Raw genomic sequence first — 27,919 nt, 5'->3', positions numbered from 1 at the left:
AGCGAGCTCTTTATTGAAATACAGAGAATTCTGCCAGCGCAGCTGTCGGCGCCTCGGCGTAGGGAAGGGGACAGATTCATTGGGCCCTAGTGATGAAGCAACGTAGCAGAGTTACCGTGGTGAATTATGCTCTAAATAGCTCTCAATTACTTTGTGCAACAGATGCATGGGGTATATTTTCCGTGTAAGGTATTTCATGTTTCTGGAGTAATTTCGAAACTCTAATGGGGAGCGTAGAGCTTCGAAATACACGCACACAGGGTAAAACCTTGTGTGCGTGTATTCCTTTCCCTCGGGTGACAAAGAAATGACACAAGAATTTTATGTAAAGAGATTCATTATACATTTATTGCACTTTCAATGTCACTTTCCATTTTTTCCACTCTGCAGACATTGCTGTCCCATGGAAGATCAGTGATCTTCATCGCCCTATTATCAGCGTCATTTTAATCACGCTATCATACAAAGCTGAACGCAGTCACAACTGATCGTACAATGAACACAAAAATAACATAACGCAACTAGAAAACGCGCACGCCAATGGTAACCACTAAACACAAAATACACGACTTGTGCCTCCTGCAACCTGCTGTCTCTGAGTATTTTCTCTTGAGAAAAACCGTACAAGAACCCAGTCGGCTGAATACGGCAAGTAGCGAAGCTCTCCGTGACATAATGGTGGAGATCGCCGGAAACTGCTACGCCAAGGATTCGTGCCAGGCTTTAACCTTTTTAATATCTACATTCCATAGCTCGATGGCCTAAATGACTGGCTCGGAGTGAGCTGTTCGCTGGATCACATAACATTGATGTGCCTCTAACAGGGCTGTCACAGAACAGCTGTAATGGTGCCTGCGTTGGCACCTTTGTTCCGAGCTGTCCGAAGTGACCAGTTTTCAGCTCGTCAGCTCCTTTTTTTTGCAACCAGTCAATGGCTCAAAACACCTGTCTTATTGCGCCAACACACCTATGACTAGAGTATGTGGCCACACATCTCTGCCCACGATGCGCGCGCAATGTAGAACACAAGGAACGAGCACAACATTTATCACAACATAGTGGGTCTTGCTTTGCGAATTCGTCACTTGGACTTCAATGCAATGCCGTGTGTTGCGATCCAAACACTTAAGAAGGGAGATGCTCGTCACACTCGGGCCACATGTGGCTGTCTACTATGACATGGAATGGCGTTCCGGCGGGCTTTGTGCATGCCTCTCGGTTCATATTTACAATAATGTAGCAAAGCCACAGTGTTGTTTTTGTCGCGACTAGACATTTCGATGGCTGCTGATACGTGTTCTGTTTCTTTAAACAGCACTCGGAGAAGAAGCTACCGAATAATTATTATTTTGTTAAATACGCAAGCACCGTGAGTCATTCAAGCCGCGTACAATTGCCACTGTGATCAGACGATTTTGCTTGCATCAAACCTAAAGCTTCGTGCAGCATCTCGAAGTACTGTAGCGATGTGCTTCTTTTTGTGCCAGGGGCTTTTGAAAATACTGACCGCTAGGTTGATAAATTCAAATACTAAAAAAGTCGAATTTATAGCAGCAGGACTGTGACGCAAAGCATGAACCCATGTTTAAAAGTCTGATGGAAACACTTGGCATTTTTTAGATTAGCTACGCGGGTCAAAACGTCCTCACCAAAGGTCCGGGAAATCACAGTACAGAGTATGGAGAAGGCTTAATGCACCGTTTGCTCAGTCTTCATCTGGTGGAAGATAGCGGTGTATCATTCCTGACCGAAACGTGCCACCAAAGGCCAAACATTGGCATGGATATCCAAAAGGCACCGCATATTCGCCGTATAAAGCTCTCACTCTTAATATTTGTTAACATCGTATGCAAAATAAGTATCTGTATGTACAGAGAAATAAATAGCTCTATTGCCTCTACGGATATATGTACAATGCTCTCCGTTAACGAACGGCCGAGTTGTCGACCTCAGTATTTACAGAATGTAAGACCACTCACGCCTGTCCAACCCGCCCTCCAAGACATGAGACGCTTACTTTTTTTTTCTTTGAGCATCTGTGGCCTTCCGCGAACTGTAGTGTTATTTCGGTGGAGAAATTGTTCCGCATTCCTACTTTTCGCTTAGCTATCGCATCCCTAAAAAAAACCCCCACTCCGTGAACCTGCGACAAACTTCGCTGAGCGTAAGGAGCTTATAGGCTCAGCTTGCACTGAAAAGTCAAAGATAAATTAATTTAACGCACTGATGGGGCTGAAAAAAATGAAGAACGATATACGTCACCTAACTTTAACATTATCCAGTGTATTCTAGGCTACCTCTTTAAGTTGTCGCTCAGAGACAGTCGTACCATTTCCTCATAGATGCGGTAAGTTCTCCTTGGTGATTGGCTAACGCTTTCGTGCTGAGACCTTGGACAGGTAGTATGACTGCAATGGTCGCCAGACAGATACCCGCGCCGAGGCGCAGTCATCTGCTCGGCCAGATTTGCGACTTGTACGCTCTCCATGTCGAGGGGCTCATAGAACAAAGAGCCATGGACAAAACGGCGGCTCAGGCCATTGTCATTCGCATGTTTTCATAGCTGCATTGGGCCAGAAATAACGCCATATTTTTTTTCTCACGCAGCACTCCGACCGGCCGTTTATGGCAATAACGTAAGCAGGGCGCCGCTGTGGCCAGTGTCCAAAGGAAACTGGAATTAGAGCTGTAACAAGACCCTGACATTATTTTGAGAATAATAATTATCACAATAGTGTGCCGTCTTGTAACCCCCTGTGTAATTTTGAGTAGGTACATTCCTAAGCATTGACACCGAGGTCATGGACGCGAGCACATGCGTTACTGCTCGCCAGCACGACGCCCACTTCCTGACGTCAGGCGCACGCAATTTCCTCGCTGTTTATCATAGCAGGGCCCTGCAGCAAGTGTCGGACATTTCTGACGCGGAAATCAGTGGCCTAGCAAGGTCACACATCTTACGGACACTCTCAGACAAGAAGGACATGGGTGGCGCGTGCTATGTACGAAGGGTGTCGTTCCAAGAGCCAGCGACCGCGATATCACAATGGTGGCCAATGGCATATGAGACCACTTCCGGAAATCAGCACAGTTCAAAAGGTCCCAGAGTGTCGACCCGAAGGATCGCGGGCGGCGAAGGGCCACACACGGCTGGCGCAGCGAGAGGGCGACCACGATCGGGCATCACTTCTCGTCGCCCGATGATTCGTCGTCCGAGTCGGAGGAACCCGGAGGGGTCACGTGGATCACCATCTGCGAGATGTTCTCCAACCGGCGGCAAGCGTCCTCGGACAGGGGGTTCTCCTCCAGGTGAACCTCGCGCAGAGTGCTCACGGAACGAAGCCGAGGCGCTTCCACGTCTGCAAAGGAGAACCCTCTTTTATAAGGAAAGCCGCCGCGAAGGTCGTATCATTACGCGCCATTACAAACCAGTTTTGTTTATTTTTGTCTTGAATAACCTGCCGTGTTAGCCATTCGTGATGACACTTCCGAAAAGCAACTCGGTTACCAAGAATTATAGTACAGGTTCTAACCACTTTTCAAGATATGTCTGCACCTGGTCAGCCTACTGCAATTACTGGACCACGATGCTAGCGAATAAAACCGCACAGAAGTGGTGTTGGTCTCTATACAGCTGCCATTTAGAATTCAGATTCCCCCTTGCGTTTCACTAGTGTGAACTCGATACGTGAAGAGCCGCCGATGATAGTTTTATCATGACATCCCGGCAGTTCACTACTCCACTATTGCAGTTATGCTCAGTTCTGCTGCTGGAGATTCTCGGCAGCGGCGCTCTTATTCTGAAGGATTGTGAAAACGCTTGTGCACTTGTGTGCAGTAAAAAAACAGCAGCTGGCCAACACTTGTCCCCCCCCCCGTCTCTCTGATGTACCGTGTTTTGCTTTAGGAAGTTAAACACCACAGAACCTAAAGCTTTCTTTGGCGTTTCTCTGCCACTGTTGACGTCCTATATAATTCTGGGGTTTTACGTGCCGCAACCACGATATGATAAGCCACGCTGTATTGAAGGACACCGGAACAGTTTTCACCACACGAAGGTTTTACCAAGCACCTAAGTGCACCAGCCATTCCGGCATTTCGCCACCATCGAAATGCGGCTGCCGCGGCCGGTGTTGAACCTGCGACCTCATTGTAGCAGCGCAACGACATGGCCAGTAGGCTGCCGCATCGATTTATGTTTAGTGAAAAGGTACGGCTGACGTCAATATAATCAGAGAATCACTGTGCTGATGCATTCAATGCACAGAAAGAGTGGTTGTGGCGAATTCGTTTTGAGCCGTATGTAAAACCATCGCGTAACAACGCACACTGCTGTACTAGGCGGTTTATATGTAGACATTAAGCTAGCGCTAGCCAAGACAATACAAGAACAATATCGATGGGACCTGTCTACTTGGCCCTCATGTGCTCTTTGTTTCCCCGAATTATGCACCGACCATGAAACTTAGTCCGTGTACTCTGCAAATTTTTTGGAGGCAGCATGAGGGGAACTCACCGGAGATGTAGTTCTTGCGGGCGTCAAGGTATGTGAGCCTCGGAAGGCGGAAGATGACCCAAGGCATGGACATGTAGTCGTTGTACGAGATGTCTAGCCGTCGAAGCTCCGGCAGTTCCTTCAGCTCCTCTGGCAGGCTGCTCAGCCGGTTGTGAGACAAATTGAGTTCTGCGCACGGTGACAAAGGTCAGCTTCAGCGTAACTAAACATGCCATAAACTCGGCCAACCCTTAAGTTGTTCACGTACAGTACATCAACAGCGGTTTCTATGTTTCTCGACTGAGATGGTTTCTTCTGAGGTTCATGACGCTGATAACAGTCATGTGTGGAGTTGCATGCTTCATGTCCGTCTTATAAATTTAGGCTTCAGTAATCGTACGACACATTTCGGCCCTATGCTTGGTATAAAAGAGGAATACTTTCGGTAAACAAATATTGAAGATTACCGTCGAAGGCCCCTCAAGGGCCTCCAACGATGCTTTCAGTTATGCGAGTTCTTATGCATATTGTTAGGCTGCCAATAATGCCAAAAGAGGGTGAAAATACGATAAGTTGTAGCAGAAATACCATCGAGAGAAAAATAAATCCGGTAAAGTATAAAGGACGTAAAGATCCACACTCTTGAGTCCAATAAGCTGCACTTTATAGTCGGCTCAGGGCCTGTTCATAGTCTGATACTGCAGACGGTGACAGCGAGCAAAGCATATTGCCTTACGCATGGGCACGCACCTGTGATGTGAGTGAACTTGAGCGGCAGCTTAGGCGGAATCTTGCGGAGAACGTTGCTGGAGAGGTCGCAGGCGAGAACACGAGTGTTCCTCATCAGGTGAAAGATGGCGTCCGGGAACGACATCAGCTGGCATTCGGAGAGGTCTGTGAGGAGGACGCATCACAGTCAATTGGTTGTCACCTGCCGGTCGGCCTTCCAGTGCACACCTTTGCAGCAGCATGCGCGACAAGCAGTGTGTGTATGCCCGGAGTTATGCTGAGGATAACTCCGTGCCCCGCACTTTCAACGGGTAGGGCGATTTTGATTTTCTTATACCTGAATCATTTCAGCACTCAATATACTGCAGGCTTTATGTTGCCACTGATAACTGGTAAAATATTACTAAGAAAGCATTTTCAGTTAACGACAGTTTAAGAAGCATCAGGAATATTTTTTGCCTCATGCGACATAAAAGCGTGGCTTTTCTGTAATTGTGGCAAAAGTAATGCGTCACGACTTTTCTCCGGCATGCTTTCTGATTCAGCGGACACTTTATATTTAGGGTTGTTCGCTTTCAGGTAAAACCCGATTTTACCCGATTTTTACACCCCCGAACATATTTCAGGAGTACCAGGTTAAACCCGATTTCTCCCCGAGTTCCAAAACCACACACCAACCAACGATGCAGTGGTAGATGCTGATTTAGAGATGTGTTTGTTCGATATAGCGCAAAGTCCAATCATGCGGCATAACCATGCGAAGTCTTATGGTAGCGTTAGCCAGCGTTGTTTTTTATAATTTTTTTTCGCGAATTAAGATGAAAACCGTTGTTTTTTAACATGAAAGTGTTTTATGCCGGGGTCCACGATCAAAGTCCTGTACCGGATGTGACGTCCGGCTCGAACGCGTAAAATATGCTTTCTTTACAGGCATGGCACCGCCATTTAGGGGTGGTGAAGCGAAGTACTGCATGATGGCACTAACGAGCGCCGACAGCGAGCGCTTCGGTAGTCTCAGCGCAGCGGAGGTTCCAACGCGGTGTAGCCTGGTGTAGGCGGTGTAGGCTTTCTTCTGAGGTAATGACGCAGTTTCCGCACATGGTTTGTCTTTCGCGTCCAATTAGCCTGTGACGCCTCGTCGCCTACGGAGTGCAGGTTCAACATGCATCAGCAGTGCTTACACGCCACCTACTGCTTCTCTTGCGATGGCAACAACTAAGAAAGCTGCTGCGCTAAGCGGCGCAGAAAGGCAACGATGTCGTCGGGCGAATCTCGCTTTGGTCCGGCGAGAGACACGACAGCGTGAAGAAGAACGCCTTCGCGCGTTTGCGGCGCCCACTGCAAACTCTTCCAATCGCATTCCTGAAGCTGAGTGCGTCGCAACTCAACGGGCTGCCCAAGACACTACGGGTGGACCATGAGTTCACGAAGCGCTTTACCAACAACCCGTTCGGTTTCGCTTGTACACTTTGCGAACGCCTGTGGCTTATGGGGTATTTGCGCGCGCAGTGCTCCGGTGCGTAATGCACTGTCTCCGGGGGATGTTCCCCGGTCGCGAGTCGTTCGACAATTTTCGCTTGTGTGGCCATTGTCGAGGATCCCTGTGCAGTCCTAGGGTGCCGCTGATGGCTACTTGCAACTTAATTTTTCACGTACAATTAACATGCAACAGATTCTGTGAAGACACGTTTCACTTTCGTGTTCTACCGATTCCCATGAAAAAGGGATCAAGAATTTTTTTTTTTCAGGCTTGATCGTTCCGTTCTCTACGACGCACTCACCCGTGTTACGCAAATTCTTTCCTCACAAATAGCCGTCACATTCTACTTATGGGATCCCCTTTCCATATTACTACTTTACAGGGCAAAAAAGCAATGGCGAAGCACGAAGCTTACACAGGGTAGTTTTTTTTAGACAATACAATTTTTTTAATTATAAGTGCAGCGAACCTGGCGTTTTTGCAGACGAGTTCCTACGCGAGGCCGACATATTTGGCCGCTAATAACGTGAGCTTCATAAAACAAATTCGCAATTTTAATTAGCTTGTTATTAGTGTCATGGGGCAGTTGTTTAAATGGCAAATTTGAAGACAGTCATATTTTAATGCTCCTTTTTTTTAATCTGCAATGTCCCCGAGAATTCGAGATATTTATCTTGGATTTTCAACGGTAAATCAAGGAAATATCGAAACCGACCGCCGCGGGAGCGCAGAAGAGGCGGCCCCGCTATCATATCAGATCCGAAACGTCCCGTGACGACAAGCGCGAGGAAGTTTGAAGCTGAACGTCTCGGCCAGGCACGGCAACTACTGATACGGCACGCTTTGCCAGGCAAGCATGTGCGGCTGGCTCAGGATTTGCCGCGGCACGCTCTCATTCAAAGTTCGGTCCACACTTTACGGGGCGTTGCCGTCTGACGAACAACGGGACGCGCTCATTCTGTATTTTGCCTCCATTGAGATTTGGAATTTGATGATGAATATCTCTAATTAGATGTGATTTTCAAGATTTTTATAAGGTGGGCGCGCATGAATGTATCACTGCCTCCATATTTGCCGTTCAGACAACTGCCCCCAATGAAGTAATAAAACAGTTAATTACTGATTTTTAATTAGCCTTGTGAAGCGAACTTTATTAGCGGCAAAGTATGTCCGCCTCCTCGTCTGCAAGAACGCCACGTTCGCCGCGCTCATTACTTGCGACACCCTGCATGTATCATGCTGGTTTACCAACCGCAGTGATCGCTGTGTTGAGCAACGCCATGGTGTTGATCGCTGTGTTGAGCAACGCCGTTAGCCTCATACAGGAGGCTAACGGAGACGTAGCTTAGTGATTTCAAGTCAACTAGACTTGAAATGCGTGAGAACGATGCCGGTGGCTGACGCAAATGTGTTATACCGATTGGCGCTTGTAGACGGGATTGTATTGGGTTGGCCGTACACGAGCACTCTTATGTTTAATTTCCAATGCCAAGCGAACAGATAGTAAGAACATTTTTCAATTCACGCTGGCAATTCACAGACGCCGATTCTCTTTGTCGAGTGAAAACCGATGCAGTCAAAATAGTTCACAACACATGCACACATTGCATGTTTGCGCAGCCAAGAGAAATGTCCCCATTCTGTAGTTGCCGATGCACCGAAAGTCTACACAGTGGTTCTTCAACGACCTTGTATGAACTGACATCACGTAAATTCCACAGAGATCGAGCTAAAACATCTCCTCATTGATCCGCAGCCCGCGACGGCAACACATTCAAGCGGCGCCGAGCCGGCTCGCACAAGCCAGATAGGAGGAAAGGCTCGCCGCGCGCCCTTTCTTCCTCGCCCGATGAAAAGGTCTACGGACCCATTTTCACTGAGCAATTGGCTCTAGAGGAACGTCGGCGGCGCGCCGCACGTTGCCTCAGCGCATGCGCGCGAGCATGAAACCATTACCGCTTCTGCCCAGCTGCTGTGCGATGTGCAGTCCGAATTTCGGTGTTCGTTGACGCACTGTGCTCCATTCATGCTGCAAACTGTGGAGCGGTAGAGGGAACATAAGTGCACTAGTTGGCTGCAAACATAGTGAGTGGCATACTACTCGAATGAACATGTATGGCCAAGTTCACGCACCGATGCTACATAAAGACTGCTTGTGTCACCGCCTTTTCCCGAGGCACAGCTTTCCTCGAGAATAAAAAAGTGACCGATCCGCCAGCGTTGTGTCGCTCACCTCCAGTGAAAGGACTTCACCTCCGGAACATCACCAAAAGTGAATACAGCTCATTGCAGAGTGAGAAATGGAGTGGCGCCGCTTCTAGGCAAAGGAAGTTTTTCGCATGTGGCCTACACACATCTACCCCAACTCACTACCGCATGCCCCCTCTACCGCAAACAAATTAAGAATAAGTGAACGGATGCACTCTTGATTCAATGCGCTGAAGCATGGGTTACGGCGACTACAGCGACAGCACACGAATGTTCGAAGCTGAACGTTTCATAACGGTCCACAGAGTAAGCGAGTGACTAGCGATAATACGTCTTTTCTGTAAGCTATTACAAAGTAGAGAACATCTACGTTCCCGACATTGTGCGCAGCAAGAACAAAGCTATTGCAACTGAGCACATATGCGGGCAACTAGGCAGAAATCAAATAGTGACCGCGCGGAGGAATGTTACCGAGTCAGAAACTTGACAAGACGCTGCTTCAAACTAATTTGCAAATAAAGAACGAAGAGCAATGGACACTGATCCTAATTCAATTTGGAAGCGGTATGTTTGGACAGCTTGGAATACATTTCTATAGCCCCATTTCTAGTACAAGCACCGTATACGCTGCTCGCGCCGTTTGGAGAAGACGTAATGAGCTCATAAAGCACTTGACATGTAAGCTGTGGCCAAAGCTTCGTGTCGTCCACCCAGTCTACGGTATCCACTGAAACAGAGCTTCTCTATGCAGCTTATAGTCGGGCGAAAAAGCTATTACAGTGGCTGTAAATAGGTCGCAATTCGTGTTTATCCAAGTGGCACTTTCTTCCGCCGCGGACTTGATACCGGCGACCGGGGGGGGGGGGGGGGGGGGGGGCAGCAACGCATAATATGACCTGCTTCGGGTGCACGATACAATTAACCCCAAGTGGTCACAAATTATTCCGCGGTGGCGTCCCCTCAAAACACTGTACAGTTTACAACTGTTGTTTCATTTCATTTTCCTCACGTGAATGCAAAAGTGCGCCGCGGCATGCAAATTTGTTTTCTGAGCTACTCGAACGCGTTACTGCCAAATTAAGGACTGCAGTACTCCATCATACTTTAAGAGCACGCACAGATCAACACGCACCCAGCGCCGCTACGCGGCAGCATTCGCGTCCTCACGCGCTGGCCTGTCTGGCGTTTGCCATCCCCCCGTGGTCCAGCAACAGGACGCTTATTTTAGAACGGCGCTTTCGAAAGCGTCATCCTCGCGCCAGACGGACTCATCGACTTTCCTTTCCTCAACATTATTGCAGCATTTTTAACCACAATATCCGTTAGTTTTTTGTGTGTTCGCCTCGTTATTTGCGAGCGCCTCGCGTTTTGTTTAGGCCCTGTCGTTTCGCAGCCAGCGGCGGGCATCAATCTGCTCGAGAAACGAGTTGACAAAAACTTGGAACCACGCGTGTTGCTTGAGCAAACGGCCGAGCTCCATGCCAAGCACGGCAACCGCCGCGGCGCAGCGCGTGTCGCCGTTGCGCAGTCCCGGGCCTCGTGGTCGCGACGCGTGGCAAAAAAAAACTGTGTTCTTGAACCCGTGCCCAAGGCGCAAGCGGTGCGTTCCCGCCTGACACGGGAGCGCAAAAGCCGGTCCGTTCCTGGCACGGGACACGCCGCGTTTCCGGTACAGTCCCGACGCTTTGGGACTTTTTTTCTCTTCACGGGGTCTCGTCCCTGCCAAGGGGATTCTGCGATGGACGGCGCTGAAAGGGTGCAGCCCTCAAACTGGCGTGGATGGTGCTAGCCATTTACCACCCCCAGGTGCAAGCTGCCATCTGGTGCAACACGTTGCTCAACGCCATTGCGCGTCATTCCGACCTCCACGTGACTCCCACGGTGTCGTGGCAGTGATGAAACCAGTAATCGCTAAGCGGTTGCCGCAAAAAGGGGGACAAAGTAAGCAACAAACCGGCAAAGTTACTCAGTAGCTTGCGCAAATTCTGACCAGGCAAACAGAATTTTCTCTGTAATACTCCTTTGTTCCACAACGGTGTTTTCTTTTTGTGTGTGTGTGTTTGTTTGTGTTTTTACATTTCGCCACCTTAGTCTACCTTCATGCGGCAATACACGGGCTATCGTTTGTTAACCTGTGTTCTCCAAACACACTGATCAATATGGTATCCCGAAGAACACACAACTGAAGCCCACGAAGGAGTCAGTTCTGTTGTTTTTTTCATGATTGTTCACGCGCAGACGAGATTTCGTCTCGACTTCTACATACATTCCGAGCAATCGGAGCGTGAACCACCCTACCGGTACATGCAAACTCGCAATCAGTATCGACCGACAGCCGCACTGGAAGAGACGTTTCGTAGGTATTGCAGCAGGAATTGGTGTTCCTTTTCTTTCCAATCGCAACTTTAATGCGACAAGGAGTGTCCTACTCATCCCTTGCTGAATCAGCCCGGCGATAAAATTTTTTCGCGACGCAGTCTTCCAGAAGAGACATGGTGGCATTCACCGTCGCACAAAACGGAATTGGTTGCGTGCTCGTCCGGTGGCAGTTCCCGCATTCATAAGGTGGCAGTAAAGGCCAAGTGCAGTGAAATTTGTTATAAATGAATAGCATATACCAGCAAAGCAATCTTGGCAAAACCACATGGAGCCTTTAAACAGCACCTAAGCAGACGACGCGGGGTTATGACGCAAGTCTGAGCACGCCGCATCCGGCCAGCTGCGGGCGCCGCTTTATCGCGGAGCTCATGGCGCCGAAGAGCCGCGTGATCATGCGTCATTTCCGGAGAGCGGTAATGGCGGCGCGTTTTTTCTTTTTTTTTTTGGTATCAGAAACGAGTACATTTGTGAGTTTTTCGTAGTGCCTGCTTTCGTATTTAAGCGTCGAATTTTGGACGGAGGCTTGCTAATGTTTACACGATCTTTGTTTTTGGCCTTTAAGAACACAGACAGACGTTGCCCAATTCATGGAATATTTGCCGTCGAGCCCAGGGCGCAATTCGTGTTCCACTCACATCTGCGATCGTTGATCGTAGAGTGCGGAAGACGATACATACGACAGAGCTGTCTTTATTTCCTTTGAGCGTCCTATTAAGGCAGTGTAGGGTCGTAGCCAACATTCAAATAGAAGGATCATTATTTGTATTTATTTGGAATAAACGTGGATAAACGTAATAAAAGAAGGAGTACACGTGCTTTCCTGGATAAGTAAACAAAACGGGAACGTTTTTTTAGAATTGAACAATAATGTTTTCTTAGCCACAGAGCTCTCTTAACTGCCTAGCAGTCTCAATCAAAGGCACTAGATTTCCATGGCCTCGGCTAATGACATGGTCAGCGTTTTCTTATTTTTCCATGAGAACTAGTGATTGTGTAAGAAAAAAATATGAAATATCGATTACGCACATTTAAATGTTCAACTCCACTTGACCAAAAGAGGCTAAGAGGCTAAAAAATCATAGTCCTGCGTTCCTTGAAGAGCCACTCAAATTTCATTAAGCGTCAGTACCAGTCTGAATGAATGGCAAAACTGTCATCTCTAATAACGCACACTAAAGAACGAACAAGTGCGCTCCAAATATCACTAGAAGCGCTTTCATGAGGACTGACGCAGACAATGGTGCTGCCACCTATTACCGATGTAAGCCCCCGCTAGGTCGCTTTTAGAACAGTTATGGTTTGTACCGTTAGCCTCGTGGAAAGTGCCATAAGAGTTAGCAAGGACAAGGCAGAAATGTTCTGTCAGGTTGCCTGCTTTCGATAGACTGTAAAGTACAAAAAAAAAAGAATCTGCGGTTTTACATGGCAAATCCACGATCTTATCAGGAGGCACGCCGTAGTGGGGGACTTGGGAATACCTTGGACCACCTGGGTTCTTTAACGTGCACCTTAATCTAATGCACGATCGTTTTTGTACTTCTCCCTCACCGAAACGCGGCTGGGATTGAACCCGCGAACTCGAGCTCAGCAGCTCAATGCGATAGCCATTGTCGATGGTTAAAAAATTATGGGGTTTTACGTGCCAAAACCAGTTCTGATTATGAGGCACGCCGTAGTGGGGGACTCCGGAAATTTGGACCACCTGGGGTTCTTTAACATGCACCTAAATCTAAGTACACGGGTGTTTTCGCATTTCGCCCCCATCGAAATGCGGCCGCCGTGGCCGGGATTCGATACCGCGACCTCGTGCTCAGCAGCCCAACACCATAGCCACTGAGCAACCACGGCGGGTATTGTCGATGGTTGAGACGTACTTTTGTGACATACAGGTAATTTGGAATTCACTGATTATATGGCTCATGAGGTGGAAGATCCGGCCGAGTCGGCGTTGGCGTGACCACGATGGTCCAAAAAGTCAAGTGAGCCCAAGTGAGCCAATCGAGGCAGTTGATGACGCCAATTAAGGCATAGTTAATTAAGTCAAAGTTAATTAAATCAGAGTGAATTAAGGCGCAGTAAATAAGGCAGGTTTAATTAATATATACTTCATTACGGCGCTCGAACCCACGACATTCGGTGCTAATCAAGGAGAAGTTAATTAGATAGAGTTAATTAAGGCACTCGAACACACGACACTTGGTGGGAGTCGAACCGACGACCGTTGTTGGTCGCAATGCTTTCGCATTCATTCGCGTAGGGATAACTAAGTGTCCCTTGAGTTTTTGTTTAGCCAAGCGAACAGGTTCCTGGCCTAACACTAACGGTACTAGTGAAGCGAAAACTGTGCAGACGAGGTCGTTCAAAAAGAAGCTGGATCTTGTCTTGATTAGCTACTACGGACTGTAGCGACGTTTCAGCTCTCTGATTCATAATTTCTTGTTAAAAATTGTTGTGTACCTAATTAAAACGCAGTGATGACGATGTTTATTTCTTACACGCGGCTCTTCATTTACGTGAGAAGATCATAATCGTGGAGGCCTCCAAACAGCAATTCTCAATAAGGGCTGTCAGTTATAAATACGAGGTGCAGGTGAATAATATTTCCAAGGAACACAGGATATCTAGTGATTAGCAGAGCATAGTCTAAGGCTCGCTTGTACGAACAGTGTCAGTCCTGTTTACACAAGCGACCTTCCTTCAAGAAGCGCTCAAGCTCTGCAACACGCATTGTCTCCAAGTTCACATTGACCAGTGAAAGACACAGTAATATCCTCAGCACGAATGCTGTTTTAGAAGCCCTGGTAGCAATGCAAAAGTGGTAATTACAGTTATTTGGCACTCTTTAGGGCTTGAAAAGACGGCCAGTGGTCTTAGGAAAAATTATATACGAATGTCGCGAGGTTTATCGCCGGCGCTTGCAGCAACCGCGCATGTTTTGCTTCCTTCGTGGCACTACTAAAAGCTGTCCCGTCGACATGTCATGCAAGTCGCAGGTGCTTCCCTTCCCGCAAGCGTTCTGAACGACATGGCGTCCAGAAAGCATGCGCACGGGGCTGCAGAGTGAGGCAAAAACAGGCCAAGAATCCATGTCACCACCACTGGCGCAACGAGACGGCCACACTCACCCAGGTTCTGGTTCTCTGTGGCGTCCGTGCATCGATGAACAACCTTGATGACAGCCTTGCCGGCGCCACCGACAATGTCCACCTGCTGCTGCTGGGCCGGGGGAGGCATTTTCGCAGAGTCCGTGAAGCACACGCTACCACAGATGAGACGAGGCACGGGTCTGCCAGGCGGTGCGAGAACACAGCGATGCGAGGAAGACCAAGTTCGAGCACTTTGGAACGCGGAGGGGAAGCCACCAAAGTGTGCCTGCTCCGTTGACGGGACCTCCGAGAGGCTTTGCTTTCTGACTGCGCACCCCGGTCTCGCCCAAATATAAACCCGGGGCCCCCTCGTTCTCCGCCTCCGGAAAACCAGAATCAGCTGACCTCGGACCCGAGCCAACGACGAAAAACCCGGGGCTGTGATCCTGGAAGGGCTTTGGCCACCTTTTTGTTTTTCTCCTTTTCGTTTGCTCCTTCCGACTTTCATCTTTGTGATCTTCTTGGCTCAACGCTTCATTTTTTGGCTTGTTCTCTTACTTAAGGTCGGCAGCCTTGAAGGCCCCGGGGTTTCGCAGCAACGTGGACGCAGACCGCGGTCTTTGTTTCTTTTCTAGCCCGCGGTTGCTGGTTTCCACGGAGCCTCGGCCCGGGCGCACTTCTCTCTGCCGGGTGTCACACGAGGTCGAGCCGGAATTAGAAGCGCGCAGGGAACACCTCGCGTGCGCAAGCATCGCGTCTTGGGCCTTGCAGCACGTGACGCGCTCTGTGCCAGACTGCTCGGCTCGCGCCCATTGAACGGGAGCAACGACGCACTTCCTGCCCATTGCGCAACACGCGGTCGCTCGTGACGCAAGCGCTTCGAGGAAATGACGGTTTTTCTTCTGTTCGCTCACAAAGCGATGCACCTCTCTGGCGTTGTAGCTTTGGCCAACGCTCCTCAGTGGCCCCCTACTACAGCGAAAACAATTGCCAGTGGAAGCGAGACTTGTTCCCCCGTTTCTGCGACATGTCGGAGAGTGCGCAACCACTGCGGTCACTGAGCTCGCCATGAACCCTGGACTTAGCGGCGAGCTCAATTTATTCAGGCACCACTCCATTAAGCTAACATGCATTTACGAAGTCGCTCTAAATTGCTGTTGAAATTGCGGTTTAACCGAGTAAGGACAAGTAATCTGATGTCCTGTACACAAAAAAATGCAGTTCTGTGGTTTTACCTGTTAAAGCCATGTTCTGATTATGAGGCACGCCGTGGAGGGAAGCGAGGAAGGGGACTTGGAATTAATTTTGGCCACTTGGGTTCCCTAACAGTCACATACGTGCCTTCTCACATTTCACCCCCAACGAAGAGCGGCCGCCGCAGTCAGGATCGAAGCAATGCCATAGATATTGCACCTGCTATCCTGGACAAAGCTACGCGCTTTTCTCCCAATATACGAAATGGTGACTCTTGTTATGATTTAACGTAAGTTGGTCTTGAGAAGTCAAGTCTAAGACTGATATCGTTTCCACGCAAAGAATAGCAAACTCAGGGGTTTTCTAACGGATTGCTTTTTCAATCTGAAGGAACTGTAATGTCAAACTCAGCTCAGATTTTCTTGCTGTTGTGTTTATTGCAAGAAATGTGTGGCGTCAACTTCTCGAGTTTTTGCACCTTTCTCTACGCGTTTGGTCACTGTGCACTGTTCTCTACGCGTTTCGCCAAAATGGGACACTGAGGAGGGCGACTCGTGACTGCACTGTTTATTCAAGTCCATGTTTTCTGAAGGAGAATAAAGTTTGATTTTAAAGGTGTGACGATATTCCTTCACGCTAAGCAAGTGCAATTAAACAAACGTAACATCCCGAAGGTTACAAGTCTAAGAACCATATTTTCTTTGTTCCTAGACAGAAGCTGGACTATATATATATATATATATATATATATATATATATACGAGACGAAAGGAAACCGAGGGGGCCCGATTTTTATTAGTCATATCATGAGAGCCAACAGACAATGACTACATACATACTACATACTACATACATACATACATACATACCTACATACATACATACATACATACATACATACATACATACATACATACTACATACATACATACATACATACATACATACATACATACATACATACATACATACATACATACATACATACATACATACATACATACATACATACATACATACATACATACATACCTAATACATACATACATACATACATACATACATACATACATACATACATACATACATACATACATACATACATACATACATACATACATACATACATACATACATACATACATACATACATACATACATACATACATACATACATACATACATACATACATACATACATACGACTATACAGGGTGTCCCAACTTTCATGCACCAAGATTTAAAGATATGCGAATGCCACGTAGCTGGGCATTTGCATACAGCGTGCTCTAGGCACTCGAGCACGCTCTTATGTAGCACGTATTGAGTAACAGAAAGCGGTATGGGGAGTTGTTCATGTTGCTCGACATTTTTCTCACTGACACTTTTTGTCTAATTATAATATTCGAGAAGTTGATTAATTGATTAAGACTAATTATTAAATTAGACGCAAGAAATAATCTTGAACGGCTAACATACCTTAGTTCTGTCCGGCTACATGGCATTTGTATATTTGTAGATCTTGGTGCATGATAGTTGGGACTCCCTGCACGCACGCACGCACGCACGCACGCACGCACGCACGCACACACACACACACACACACACACACACACACACACACACACACGCACGCACGCACGCACGCACACACACACACACACACACACACACACACACACACACACACACACACACACACACACACACACACACACACACACACACACACACACACACACACACACACACACACACACACACACACACACACACACACACACACATACATACATACATACATACATACATACATACATACATACATACATACATACATACATACATACATACATACAGATGTACCAGGAAAAAGCGATTCTTGGAGCGCTATAACGTAAAATGCTTCTAAACTGTTTCGATTCCAATTTCTGCAATCAGCCTTCATGATTGGTCAAAACATTTTCGGGCCCCTCCCAACTTCGCCTATCACGCGACGTCACGAAAACCGCGATAGCTCCCCATCTGATATATCGTGTACACACTGATTATGCATGATTAAAGCGCACAAAAGAAAAATAATCAATCCTGCTGCGATGCGTTTTCACCATTATCCCTCTGCTATTGGTCCAATGTCTTCTGGCTACGCTCACCTCGCCTGTCTGTCATGCGACGTCACAAAACCGCGAAAAATCACCACGTCAAAGTGACGGGTACGCGAAAAAATGCATTAATATGCCGAACAAAACTGAAAATTTTTCTGAATAGCCACAGACTGCCCCGTTCCGAAAGGAATAGAAGATGGCTGCCCGCCGATCGCTCAGGCCCCCGCTACTCGCAGCTGCCGGTTAGCATGTATTTATTTGCGCATGATAAACCTTTTTGCGTGGCAGTAAAACGTTATCGAGTCCTTTCGGCATGCATACGACATCGCTTTGCCAACTCTTCCTTGCAGAGGATCCGTTTTAGCGGCATTCTTGTCCTTCCGTTTCACGCCACCGTGATTTTCGACCAGCCACCGCAAGCTAAGTAAGGCGAAGCGGACCAATCGGAGAAGCCGGCACCACCCTCTTCATGCGGATATCTATTTTCACTGTGCTGGCTCGGCCCCATCCTAACCCTCTCCACTAGAGCGTGCTCCTCGCCTCTTGTCAGCCAATTAGATAAGAAAAACCGCCGAGTGTAGACAATGTTATTGGTTTTGAAAGGGAACAAAGGTGACCTCCCATAAACGAGGAGAGTGTTTGATTGGGTTGTTCAGACAACGCTGCGGGTCACCGCCCGATGCTTGCGTTGGTGGTTACGTAAATTTGACGTCAGGAGTTTGGAATCAAAACATTTTGGAATCATTTTACGTTATAGCTCCCTTGATCTGGGCAAATATTTACAGTGAAGGAGCGGATGGAGCGTATGGAGCGGTTTCTTGATGTTTCAACCGGTGTCCCAAACTTAATAAACCCCTTCATATGCGCGTCTACTTCACGGTGTATATATAAACTACATTACCAGCTGTAGAGACATCAGACGCTTCACTTTTTTGTCACTTTGACACTCCTAATGTTAACGCGTTAAAACGCTAGGCCAGATTACACACGTTCGTGCTGGCTATTCGATCTCGTATAGCGTACAAAATTTTGCGCTTGTGTTATCCCAGCGCATCTGTACGATAAAGGCAGTATCGACTTATGGCACAGATCCCCAACCTTGGCTCTGCAGTCTAATGTCGCATCACTCGGTCCTTGAGCCTAACTTTTTTTTTTTTTGCTCGTTGAAACACAATAAACACGCCCGGCCGATCACTCCAGTAAACGTAAGACCACAGAAGTATTCTACTCTCTATGAAATGCTTGCTGTAGAGCACCTATTGGTGTAGCATTATTTTGCAGGGCACAAACACATATTTATTTCGATACTCTTTCGACATATATACGGGGTGTTTATTTTTAAGTTTTACGGAATTTTTAGAAATCGCCTGTGGCAGATAGCATAATTGTTATCATTGAGCTGGGTTATTCGATGAGGCGGACATTAGTAGCACGAGAAATCGAAACACATATTCAACTAATTAACAAACATTCACTAATTAACTGCTTAGTTAATTACTTTACGACACATAATGCAATTTACGAATTGTAGCCGGTGAGCTTGTCAGGCGTATCCACTTAGAATAAATTTCCAGAATGACACCAGTTTCCAGATATGCACCATGAAACTCGCCGTAAAAATGCACTGTTGTTCCACTTACTTTTTTACCAAAAGGTTGTTTTATACATTGAAGCACAAAAGTAACTGGAACGCCCATGTATTTCGTCAAGATCAAAGGATACTTCGCAAAAACGCTAAACCGCAGCACAGTGGTCTGTCCGCCAAACACAATTCAAGCAAAGCATGTTATATGGCTTCAGTAATTACCCGCAATTCTTTACGCTTCGAAAAAAATGTTGGAGCGCTAACTGCGCTTTTGCCTTTCAGTTGTTGGATGTGGCCCTAACATTTCTTTTCCACTGACAGCGGCCTTTTGACCACAGAGTGCAATTTATCTGTGTGTGTTTTTATTTTCTCTTTCTTTTTAGCGTGGAGCTTGAATACTGCTGTGCAGCAAGATATCTTCTTCCGATTCCGAGCAAGAGGGCACAGTGCTTTCGGCTCGGCCTATTCTAGTATATAAAAAACACTTTGTGTACTCAGTGCCTAGAGGTAATCAGTGTATTGCTGTTTTCACAGAACGGCTGACCGTTACTGGAATAGTGCACTGTATTTCTGGATCAATCCAATATGGTCCACTGTTTTAATTGAAACGAAAAGAGCGTAGCGGCAACTGAGGGTTCCATTGCCGGACGCGGTAGGCCCTTTTCAGTTGAAGTTTGGGGACGTGAAGCCACGTAATGGCTTAACGTGGGCAGGGGATAGCATGATGCCTTGCAGCATGATGCCTAACGCTCATCCTTGTACGATGCAGGTTCTGCTTGCGCTCTTCGCGATTTGGCCGTCAACGTCATCTTGTGTTTCGACACGTGTTTCAACGCCTCTCGGAGCAGCGAACGCCACCGAAGATATCAACGATGCAGTGCCCTTCCTCAGCCCGGTTTCCTTGGCGGTGCTCGCCTACAGACTGCCAGCCGCATCAACCATCTTCGACGACAGACATAAGTGTCAACTACACCTTCAGTGGGCACGGGAGCAGATCTTGCAGCATGATGCTCATCCTTGTACGATGCAGGTGTGTGCAACGTTTCCATTATTTGCAAGGAAATGCGATGACCCCTTTCTTTTACTGTTCCCCGTGCCCACGGGTGTTGTGTGAAACGGTTAGCGAGTGTTTTTCTATGGCGCTCTTATTACTGTGCTCTAGGGACATTGAATGCAACCCTGGCCCCAACACGCGATCTGAATCACTTGCGGAAATCGACTCACTGCCGGATGATCCTGCTGAGCAAATGAACAGTCTTTTCCGCTTAGTAAAAGATCTACTCACCCTTTCTCTGCAAACTTCGAAAAATCGCGTCGAACTTGCCGCAGATATCAAAGCTATTAAGAATAGTCAGAAGAGTATGGAAACCAAAATCGCCAGTATTCATAAAAGAATTGACGATCTAGAAGAAAAACTAAAGTGGTCGAGAATTTTCATGCTATTGAGACTTCTGTACATAATCTATCAGCGCAAAATAACAACTTGCAATCGCGCCTCGATGAACTAGAAGACTGATCACGACGAGACAATCTGATTTTTCATGGTATTCCAGACGCTAAGGAAACTTGGCAGGAAACTGAATTTAAGGTAACATCGTTTTTAAAATCGGCACTAGACACCTTTTCCGCAGACTCAATTTATCGCGCGCATCGATTAGGTTCTTTTTTGCTTGATAAGTACCGCCCGGTCATTGTTAAGTTCGGCAACTCCAAAATAAAAGAAAAAATATTTTCTATCCGCAGCGAGATCAAGGTTAACGACATCATTGTTAGTGAAGATTTCTTGGCCTCTGCCCGTCTCCCACGTAGAAAACTGATAGAATTTGGCAACAGTCAGGAAGGCTCTCCAAAATTTAAATTGCGGTACAATAAACTGGTTCTAAAGCATAAATGCTACACTTATAACCCCGTTTCCAACAGCGTTAACGAAAGCAAGTCAAATGGCAGCACCGTTAATACCGATGCTGCCTCGTCTAACTGGGCTTCTACATAGGTGAACGAGAGGGGTAGTGGCCATTCAACAGCAGCTCCCGTTTCTGTTCTTTTTACTAATATTAGAAGTGTGGTTAATAAATTTCATTCTGTATCATCAGCAATTGAATCTTGTTCTGCAAATATAGTCGCACTGAGACATGGCTTCCTGAACACATAAAAGATTCTGAAATTTTCCACAATGCACGTGCCTTCACGATTTACCGCTGTGATCGAAATGACCGCCGGGGAGGGGGCGTCCTTCTTGCTATTTCAAACAACATTCCTTCATTCCGCATCACAATCGACACTAATCTAGAAATAGTCTGGTCTTTAATAACTTTAGGTCATGTCAAAGTGGTGTTCGGTGTATGTGACCGCTCCCCTTCATATTCTACCTTTAATGACGACCTTCACGACGTCATTAACACTGTTTGTACACTATATCCTTCATCACCCTTGTTCTTGCTGGGCGATTTTAATTTTCCTACCTTATTACCTTTTTCAACCCAAGCTAAAGAATTTCTAGACGTTTGTTCTGTTTTCTCTTTATCACAATTGGTAACACGTCCTACTAGAGTCGCCTTCCATGGTGCAAATAACCTAGATTTAGTTCTAACTAATCGACCTAATCTCGCTTCAGATATGACTTTTCTACCGAGTATAAGCGATCACTCGTTACAAAACTTTAACCTCAGAGTGGTTTGCCCTAAGCCCAACAAAAAAAACTAATTCTAGATTATAAGAAAGCCAACTTTGAAGCTATCAATAGCGAATTATCTGCCTTTTTAGACACGTTTTTGACTTACTTTCACCGCCCTACTCTTCAGACTAACTGGGATAGCTTTGCATCCAAAGTAAAAGATCTGACTGAAAGATACTTTCCAAGCCGCACCATCACTTCCAATTCTCACGCCCCTTGGTATAACGCACATATAAGACGCCTTTCTAACATAAAAAAACGCTTCTATCGAGCAGCTAGGGCACGCCCTACTAACTCGCGTTGGATGATATAAAAATTAGCTTCTTCCGCGTACATAAGTGCTTTAAAAAGCGCAAAGAATTATTTCCTATCTAATTCCTTGCCATCTATGTTGAAAACAAATGTCCGTAAATTCTGGCGCGTAGTTAACCCTTCTTCGGATAATTTAATTACTTTACAGGACTCCTCTGGCGAACATGTTTCTAACGAAGAATGCCCAACTTTATTAAACAATACTTTTGTCCAAAATTTTTCCCTTCCTCCTAATTCTAACCTTCCTGAATCACAGAATAATGACTACCCGACCATGTTCCCTATTGTCGTAGACGTTGGTGGTGTTGCTAAACTTTTTGAAAATCTCGACTATCACTCTTCTCCCGGTTTTGACTCTGTCAATGCAAAATTTTTGAAAAATACGTCCGCATATAGTGCCATCATATTAGCGAAGATATTTCAGCAATCTCTTGACGCATGGACTTTACCTTCACAATGGAAGATTGGGAAGGTGGTTCCTCTTCACAAGTCAGGCAGCAAAGCCATCGCCATCAATTATCGCCCCTTCTCTCTAACAAGTACATGCTGTAAGTTACTAGAACGTATAATCTTTAAAGCGCTGACAGAATTCCTTGAATCTAACTTGTTATTTTCACCGGCACAACAAGGATTCCATAAGACATACTGATGTGAAACTCAACTCGTATCTTTCACACATAAACTTCATCGCATTCTCGACCGATCATCACTCGTCGATTGCATATTTTTAGATTTTGCCAAAGCTTTCGACAAGGTTTGCCATAAACGACTTAGTCATAAGCTTAGTCATCTTAACATTGAGACTAATGTTTTAAAATGAATTGAATGCTTTCTTACTAATCGTTCGCAATTTGTCTCAGTTAGCGGTCACAACTCTTCACTTACTGAGGTGCACTCTGGTGTACCTCAGGGATCTGTGCTTGGTCCATTACTCTTTCTAATTTACATTAATGACCTCCCTTCTCAAATATCGTATAACATTCGCCTCTTTACCGATGACTGTGTTATTTTCCGCGAAATTAAAGGTTCTGACGACTTTAACTCTCTTCAGGCTGATCTTACTGCGATTGCTAACTGATGTGAACTTTGGTTAACGAACCTTAACATTAGTAAGTGTAAATCTATGCATGTAGCCAGGATTACTAATACCCCGCATGTATACTATTTGAATAACGTTCCTTTAGAATCAGTAAGTTCATATAAGTGCCTGGGCTTATTTATTTCATCCAACCTCACTTGGACAACCCACATAGAATACGTAATTAAAACGCAAACCGCATGCTTGGTTATCTACGTCGTAACTTTTCCAGCGCTCCATCTTCTTTGAAGTTATTGCTGTACAAGACTCTATTTCGTCCAAAATTGGAGCATGCATCATCTGTATGGGATCCATGTCACGAAAAACTTCTTCTTTCTGGTGTTTTACGTGTCAAAACCAGTTCTGATTATGAGGCACGCCGTAGTGGAGGGCTCCGGATTCATTTTGACCACCTGGGGTTCTTTAACGTGCACTACAACGCAAGCACACGAGCGTTTTTGCATTTCGCCTCCATCGAAATGCGGCCGCCGCGGCCGGGATTCGATCCCGCGATCTCGTGCTCAGCAGCACAACGCCTTAGCTGACTGAGCCACCCCGGCGGGTTCGAAAAACTAACTAGCGTCATTGAACTTGTATAGCCGAACCGTAAGCATTACAGCCATGAAGTCCGGCCTTCAGCTTCCATCATTATCATCACGCCGCAAAATATCACGTTTAGTCCTGTTTCACAAGCTGTATCATCATTCTACGCTGAGCAACGAATTCGTTCGTCGACTTCATTACTTATCACATCGCATGGATCACCATCATAAAGTTGGCATCGATAGGTCTAACACTTACACTTTCTTGCAGTCTTTCATGCCTCGAACATCCACTGAATGGAACCACCTTCCCGCCAATATTGTGTCCATCAACGATAACTCACTTTTTCGTAGCGCTTTAGCCACTATTATATAACGACAGGATTACTGCGTTGCTGTGTGAATTCTTACTGAATTATTTTTTTTCTTCTCTGGGCTATTTTCACCCGTGTAAATAATTCAGTTATGTTTGTTTTATCTCGTTTGTTAATCTACTCCCCTCTTCAATGCCTTCACTGACCCTCAGGGTATTGTAAATAAACAAAATAAATAAATAATACCTTTAAATGAAAGTGGGCGAAAATACAATTGACCGTTGCCGTCAGTCGAGCGCATATCTTTATAAGTGCTTGTTCTTTTTGTTTTTCTTGTTTTTTTGGTGAGCACAGCCCGCACATTTAGCATAATCCGGCGTTTTCGGTTAAACACGAAAATAACTTAGTAGAATGCACTTACTTTTCGCAATCTCATACACAAAAGAGAAGCTCGCTTTTCTCAAGCAATATGAAAGGGGGTAGAAAATATAGAAATATTCCCTCCAGATTGCCATGGCCTTAATGTGTTATACCATCTGGGGAGTGTACATTTGACGGGAAATAGGCGCTCATATAAATCACAGATCAAGGCACAGGTAATGCAATAGCTTATATTGAAAATGCATAGCCATCTGGCCCCATTGGCTGCTTCCGCCATTTTTGTTACGGTGTAGTTGCGAGGCGGCTGTAAGTTGCCAGGCTCGACCATCGTCACCATGCGGTTGTTCAGGACCCGGAACTATTAAATGCAACAATCGCCTTCATCGTCCATGAATTTTTCCCACACCTTAATGAACAGCGACATTCACTTCATGTGCTGCTACGAATCGACGAAGACACGCCAACGGGTTCTTGGACCCTTGCTTATCCTTCGGGACGGCACTCTCGAGCGGCGTACAGCTTTGAAACAGAAACCTACGCCGATCCTGCTTTTGCGGCGGCAACGTGTGCTTCGAACCCGAGCTAAGTGCCCTGGAAGATTGCTTATTCTCTCTCGAATTTTCACGTCCAGCCTCTAAAACAACCTTACAGTGATATACAATGCCATAGATTTGTTGCATCCGCAAGAAAACGCGTCTCATGTGAAAAATTGAAGCTCCATTACTATACTCCATTTCAGACATTTTCGCAAGCAGCGTAGTAGCACGCTGCTTGCGACGAGATAAAGTAGTGCTCAACGCAATAAAATTAAAAATACTGTGAACACAAATATAATAATTAGAACTTCGTTACTGGTTCGTAACCGACAAAGTTGATGAACATTTAAAGTTGCAATATTCAAAGCCTGTTGCTTTCAATATCCGGCTTAAGGCTGACCCACATGCAGCGACCCACATGGCCGACCCACGTGGGGCGATCCATAGAGTAGCATAGCAAACGGCAAGAGTGGTGGACGCTCGAGCGGTTCGCGGCCGAGCGCGAGATTCGCTGATTCCGGCAGGTACAGACCTACGGGCTTCCCAATGAGGTGGCTCCGGCCATGGCTGCGGCCATGGCTGCGGCTGCGGCCGTGGCTAGCAGCTTCACAGGCGGAACGACCCAGCACGTGCATTGCAAAGCCCAGTCAGGCCCCGTCGCCGGGCTCGCGGCGTTGTCATTCTGTAAAATACACCCGATGATCATTGTTGGGTTCTTCTTTCTTTCTTTCTTTCTTTCTTTCTTTCTTTCTTTCTTTCTTTCTTTCTTTCTTTCTTTCTTTCTTTCTTTCTGGGGTTTTACGTGCCAAAACCAGTTCTGATTATGAGGCACGCCGTAGTGAAGGGCTGCGGAATAATTTTGACCACCTGGGGTTCTTTAACGTGCACTACAACGCAAGCACACGGGCGTTTTTGCATTTCGCCTCCATCGAAATGCGGCCGCCGCGGCCGGGGTTCGATCCCGCGATCTCGTGCTCAGCAGCCTTAGCTGACTGAGCCACCGCGGCGGGTTCTGCCGGCGGTCTGACACTACTGCTTCGTCGCCGTTTCATGGTAAGGCCGCCGGAAGTTGTTTTGCACGTGGTTAAAGGCTTATTCGTATTTCGTTGTGTCACTGTTAGCCGCACGAACGAGTAACGGCCATGGCGGCCTCGAAGCCATGGCCGAATGTTCAAATAACGCTATTTGCAGATGATTGTGTCTTGTTAAAAGAAATTACGCACACTGGTGACCAAGATGATCTGAATGATAGCCTCTGTAAAATTTTCCATTGGTGCACTGAATGGGGGATGGCCTTGAATGTTGAAAAAAGTGTTTTTCTTCCCATTTCCCGCAAGAAAACATCTCTTTCCTATACTTATACGCCAAGCTCCTTTGCACTTAAACAAGTTACTAACTATAAATATTTAGGTGTCACCCTCTGCAGCAACCTGTCGTGGAACCTTCAGGTACAAAATATATCTTTCTGTGCTTTCCGTAAACTGTGCTTTCTCAAATACAAGCTTAAACACGCCCCATTCTCTATTAAACTGCTCGCTTATCACTACTCAATTCGACCGAAGCTCGAGTACTCCTGTATTATCTGGGATACCTGCACTCAATGTAACATAAAGAAACTTGAACGAATCCAAAGACAGGCTATCCGGTTTGTTTACAGCAAATTTCCGACATTCGACTCGCCAACTGAACCAATGAGGTCTGATAATATTCCTACACTTTAATCGCGTCGAAAAAAATTACGGCTTGGCTTTCTTTCTCAGTTAGTTAATAAGAAATTGACACTCGACCCGGCATTGTATGTAAGTCCGCTAGTAACAAGACCTACTCGCCAACATCACTAAAATGCTCTAACCCTCTATTTTGCCCGAACCAACCTATTTAGGTACTCCTTCTTTCCACGCACCATTAATAATTGGAATGACTTGCCTTTAGAAAGCCTGTATCATGATTGTTTACTTTTCGTATCAGCATTATTGCCGTATTGTTGCAGCATTTTGTTTTATTGACATTGTTTTACTTCTTCTGACCTAATATTGTATTTTATCCACCATGCATGGACTTCGTGTCCGCAGTATGTAATAAATAAAAATGAAAAATAAATAAATCACTGCTGCCCATTTGTAACGTTGAGTTTCATTCTGCTTTCTTTTTATTTTTTTATCACGCGCAACAATGAGTGGTGATGTCAGCGATAACAGCCAGGCGGCAGCGTGCGAGCTGCGAGTCACCTTCAAAACAATGACGAAGGTCGAAAAGAAAGGAAAATGAATTGGTTCGTTGAGAAATGCGGCCTATGAACACATGCCGTTTGGTGCAGAGGGCCTTATTTTTATTATTCAAAAGCGTTGCGCGCAGCGGCCTCTGAAAAAGTATGCTGTGCCAGTTTTGCCAAAATAAATATGGCTATTCCTAAAGCCGTGCACGTGCAATATTTGCAGTATGGCACTAATCCGCGCTCTATCAACTTCTGTACCAGGCTATGTGCTCTCGAGCGTTGTAAGCTGTTTTGCATTGGGCTGAAGCGGGCCCGTAGCCAGGAATTTTTTCAGGGTGTGGCGGCACTTGCTGAAGGCCTTGACTAAATGAGGAAAGCAGCTATTTTTGAGTAATTATTTTCGGTAAAGAACAAAATTTCGGGGGGGGGGGGGGGTCGGACCCCTAGTCCCCCCCCCCCTGGCTACGGGCCTGGGCTGAAGATACGTGTGTTCATGTTTTAATTGTGTATGAAGTCCTTACAGTAGTAAGATTCTTGTTTTGTAGCATTAATAACTGTGCTTCCTTGTCAGATATTCTTTTTGATCACATACAATAATACCAGAGA

General features: G+C 46.2%; 1 protein-coding gene across 1 annotated transcript; it reads right to left on the bottom strand.

The window, feature by feature from the left end:
* Positions 1 to 340: 340 nt before the first annotated feature.
* On the bottom strand, positions 341 to 14,710 carry LOC119437559 (leucine-rich repeat-containing protein 20). The gene is made up of 4 exons (XM_037704564.2): positions 14,417 to 14,710; positions 5,246 to 5,389; positions 4,517 to 4,684; positions 341 to 3,359 (listed from the first exon to the last, which is right to left on the bottom strand). The coding sequence occupies exons 1-4, from the start codon at positions 14,523 to 14,525 to the stop codon at positions 3,184 to 3,186; spliced, it is 597 nt and encodes a 198-aa protein (XP_037560492.1). The 5' UTR covers positions 14,526 to 14,710; the 3' UTR covers positions 341 to 3,183.
* Between the last annotated feature and the right edge of the window lie 13,209 nt (positions 14,711 to 27,919).

This window comes from Dermacentor silvarum, chromosome 1, assembly GCF_013339745.2.
Source record: "Dermacentor silvarum isolate Dsil-2018 chromosome 1, BIME_Dsil_1.4, whole genome shotgun sequence".
Taxonomy (NCBI): domain Eukaryota; kingdom Metazoa; phylum Arthropoda; class Arachnida; order Ixodida; family Ixodidae; genus Dermacentor; species Dermacentor silvarum.
Note: the sequence above shows the minus strand (reverse complement) of the source record. Positions and strands in the feature narration are given on the sequence as shown.